This window comes from Manihot esculenta, chromosome 3 (assembly GCF_001659605.2).
Source record: "Manihot esculenta cultivar AM560-2 chromosome 3, M.esculenta_v8, whole genome shotgun sequence".
Lineage (NCBI taxonomy): Eukaryota > Viridiplantae > Streptophyta > Magnoliopsida > Malpighiales > Euphorbiaceae > Manihot > Manihot esculenta.
The window spans coordinates 14139081-14143077 of NC_035163.2; the positions used below are offsets into that span (position 1 = coordinate 14139081).

At 31.7% G+C, this 3997-nt stretch overlaps 1 protein-coding gene across 1 annotated transcript; it reads right to left on the minus strand.

Annotated features, from left to right (window-relative positions):
* Positions 1-1363: 1363 nt before the first annotated feature.
* Positions 1364-2960, minus strand: LOC110607540. Its single transcript, XM_021746665.1, has 4 exons — positions 2490-2960; positions 1905-2360; positions 1667-1855; positions 1364-1567 (listed from the first exon to the last, which is right to left on the minus strand). The coding sequence occupies exons 1-4, from the start codon at positions 2958-2960 to the stop codon at positions 1364-1366; spliced, it is 1320 nt and encodes a 439-aa protein (XP_021602357.1).
* Positions 2961-3997: the final 1037 nt, after the last annotated feature.

The following is a 3997-nucleotide window of genomic DNA, read 5'->3' on the forward strand; positions in this document are numbered from 1 at the left end:
TTAAAGTAAAGATCAAGAAAGGTTTTTATGAAGATTCAACTTTGTTATGATGGACTTGCTATATTTTATTATTTAAATACTTGTTTTATTTTAATTTTGTTTAGATTTATATTCTGACCATATTTTTATCTTTTTAAATTTTAGAGTATTGGGTAATGTTTTGAACTTATATTTTAATACTTATGTATTTAATATGTTATTTTAGTATGTGATTAAGTTTGAGTCTTATATATATTTCGGCCGGACTTAAATAAAGTATTTTAAAATTTTATTTATTTTTTCCGAACTATATAAAAATAAAAAACATTTATTTTCTCCGATCACGTCGCCACAGGTCTCTACACAGGTCTCTGCACTGAGATTGGACATGTTCGGCAATTTTCACGAGGTGGCATGTATGCAAATCATCCCATACATGCAACCCTATGCATGCATGTCACCATGCATGCAAGATGGATAAAATATTTTAGGATTTTAAATTATTATATTTTTTAAAAAATATTAAATTTTATTAATTTCCTTATTATATTTATTATAAAAATATTAAAAAAAATTTTAAAAAATCTTAAACATAAAATAATATTAATAATCATCATTTTATATATTATTATAATATAAAAAAATAAAATAATTAATAATTTTAAATTAATTAAAAAATTATAATAATATATAAAACGATGAGTATTAATATTATTTTATGTTTAGATTTTTTTAAAATTTTTTTAATATTTAATAAAATTTAATATTTTTAAAATAAATATAATTAAAAAGTTAATAAAATTTAATATTTTTTAAAAATATAATAAATTAAAATTCTAAAATATTTCATCCATCTTATTAATTTTTTTAATTAATTCAAAATTATTAATTATTTTATTTTTTATATTATAATAATATATAAAAGATGAGTATTAATATTATTTTATGTTTAAGTTTTTTAAAAAAATTTTAAATATTTAATAAAATTTAATATTTTTATAATAAATATAATAAAAAATTAATAAAATTTAATATTTTTTAAAAAATATAATAATTTAAAATCATAAAATATTTCATTCATCTTGCATGTATGGGATTGCATTAATGTATGGGGTGATTTGCATGGTGGCACCGATATAGACATGTCTAACTGCAGAACATGTCCAATCTCACTGCAGAGACCTGTGGCTCTGCAGGCCTGTGACTTGTATGCATAGGGGTTGTATGGATAGTGAACATGTTCTGTATATTTTTAGATTTTCCGTGATTTGATAATTAATTTTGTTATAATGTATGAATTGAAAAGCCAAACTACCAGCCCTTTGATAATTCCAAATTAAAATCGACATATCCATAATAGGAAGGTAAAAAGAACAAACACACCTTAATCCTGAAGATAGGGATCCATAAAAGGTTCCTCTTTAAAAGCACTATCATTATCCTCATCAATAGACTCGTTCACTTCACCCTCTTGACCTAGAATCATGCGAGCATCAGAGGGATTAGATAAGAGGGGCCTAAGCTGTTGAGCCGAATCAAGCAGTCTACTGTGGGTTGAGGATAAGAGGTTTTGGGCTCCTCCATTCATCTACAGAGCAACATGGGCATTAGAGACTTCATTTTCCTTAGACCCGATACGCACCATAGAATGAAAGTTGGGATCAAGCGTAGAAGTTACATGACTAACCATTGCATGGGATTCTTGCATAGAGTCACGTGGGCCTAAAGATTCCTTCCTGTTTAAGCATGAAACAATCATAGGCTCCTTACCTTTTGACTTCTCGTGAATATCCTCCCCAGTGCGCGACAATCCTTGCGAGCTGGCACTTGGAACCAAAATATTCTCCTTTCGCTTACCACGGGATTTCACTAAAGGCTTGGGATTGGTTCACGTTAGAGGTTTTAGGAAGCAAATCTTGGCTTACCTCAAGGTTTGCGTGCTCGTTATCTGCAATCGAAGTATTGCCCAGAATATCATATCTTGACCCACTCTTCACTCCTTGATTAGACGAATTTAGGACTTTCCTTGCCTGGTTTTTCCTTGTCCGTTTAGCCCCCAGCATCCACTCGCCGAACGCTGAGTCCGGCTGGGCTAGTATATTCCGATCTTCCTTCTTCCTGGTCGTCTCATCATCTTTACCACTTTGGTTAGAAGCACAGGAGGAAGAAGAATGACCGACTTTATCACATGTAAAACAGACACTTGGAGAATTCTCATACTCAATCAATTGCACCCTCCCTTGTATATCCACTTTAGAGATTAAGGGCTTGTTCAAGTTTATTAACACCGCCATTCGGGTGTACTTCCCTTGTGACGTAACCTGGGTGTTTTCATCGATTTTCATCAGCTTGCCAACAGAGTTGCCTACCCGATTGGGAATCTTTTTATTATAAAGATACATGGGAAGGCTCAGTAACCTAATCAAAACAACTGCGGAGTCCATAAAATTTGAAGCGACATCAAAGGTTGGTGTCCAAGGTTGCAACTAGAGATAATTGCCAAGGATTACCCATGGTCCTTCAAAGAGCGCCCTGAGATAACCTTCATTATCAGAAAAATTCACTAAAAAGTAATCGTTGCCCAGATCCAAAAGACTGAAACAAGAAGCACTCCACAGCTCCTGCAAGCGTGAATGAAGGGCTTTGAACCCAATCTTACGTCCAAGGAGGTGAAGGATAAGAGCCTTGCACCATCGTTTCACAAGCAAATTTTCCACCCCATCAAAGAAGGATATGATAGGGAAAGAGCCCAAAGAATCAACAGAGATCTCTAAATCATCAAAGTCAGCTTCAGCAAGGAGCTCCTTATTCATGTCAAGATCCATGTCTGAAGAACCCAAAACTTTGTCTTTGAAGGAAACATCAGCCTGTATGAAAGGATTGCTGCAATCCCTATGTTTCACCTTTTTAGTGGCATGATCTACATAAGTTACTGACTCCTTAGCCTCACTGTTGCCCGAGAGAGAATGAGAGGAAGCCATCCAACCCTTCTATTTAGATTTTTATATTTGCCCGAAAACAAAATTTACAAATCTATATAGTTTAAATTAATGTTTTAATGTTTCTTCTTTTACACACTGTTTTATATTTTAGAATTTTTCACGGAATTTAGATAAAATTTTACTAACCTCTCCCTCTTATATAAATTTTATGAAAAAATTACTGTTTTGTCTTTATATTTTAAAGAAATTCATTAATTGATTGCTCAGTTCAAAAAATACATAAAAAGTCATTGAATATATTATATTTTAAAAAATATGCTAATTAGGAATTTCATTAATTTTAACAGTTAAGTGTGGTTAGAGCTGTAATCGAACCAAGCCGAGCCGAGCTTTGATAAGCTCAAACTCGATTAGAAAATAAATTTAAATGTTCGAGTTCGAGCTTAAGCTCGACTCGAACTTCATTTATAAGCTCGATCTCGATTCATAAAATAAATATTAAACTTGAGTTCGATTCAACCTCGATTCGTAATAAACTCGTTTATCATATTAACCAGTCAACTCAAACTCCATTCAAAAAACTCAAATTTGAGCTCATTTAGCCTCGAATTTGAGCTCGATTATATTATAAACAAACTCAATATAATTCAAATTTATTTAAATTATAAACAAATTTAAATTATAAGGTTATTAAGAGACTTCTAAATTAAAATTTTTTATTTAATTGAAGTCTCTCGAACCCAAAATTAATAAAAAAGAATATAGAAGAGTTCTATTTTTATAGAGAAGTCAAGATTTTTCATATCCCTTCAACTTTCGATGTGGGATTAGTGTTAGCAAACAAGCTTATTCGTGAGCCTGTTCACGAGTCTGTTCATGAGTCAGCTTGCGAGCCTAAACCCGCCGAATACTGCTAAACTCAAGCTCGACTCGTTTATTAGCCGAGCCCGATCGAGTTTTTATCTAGCCGAGTCTTGAATAACTCACGAACAGTTTGGTTCGTTTACACCAATAAGTGTGGTATGGAAAAACTCATTTATAATTGGTCTCTTAATTTTCAAAAATATATTAAAATA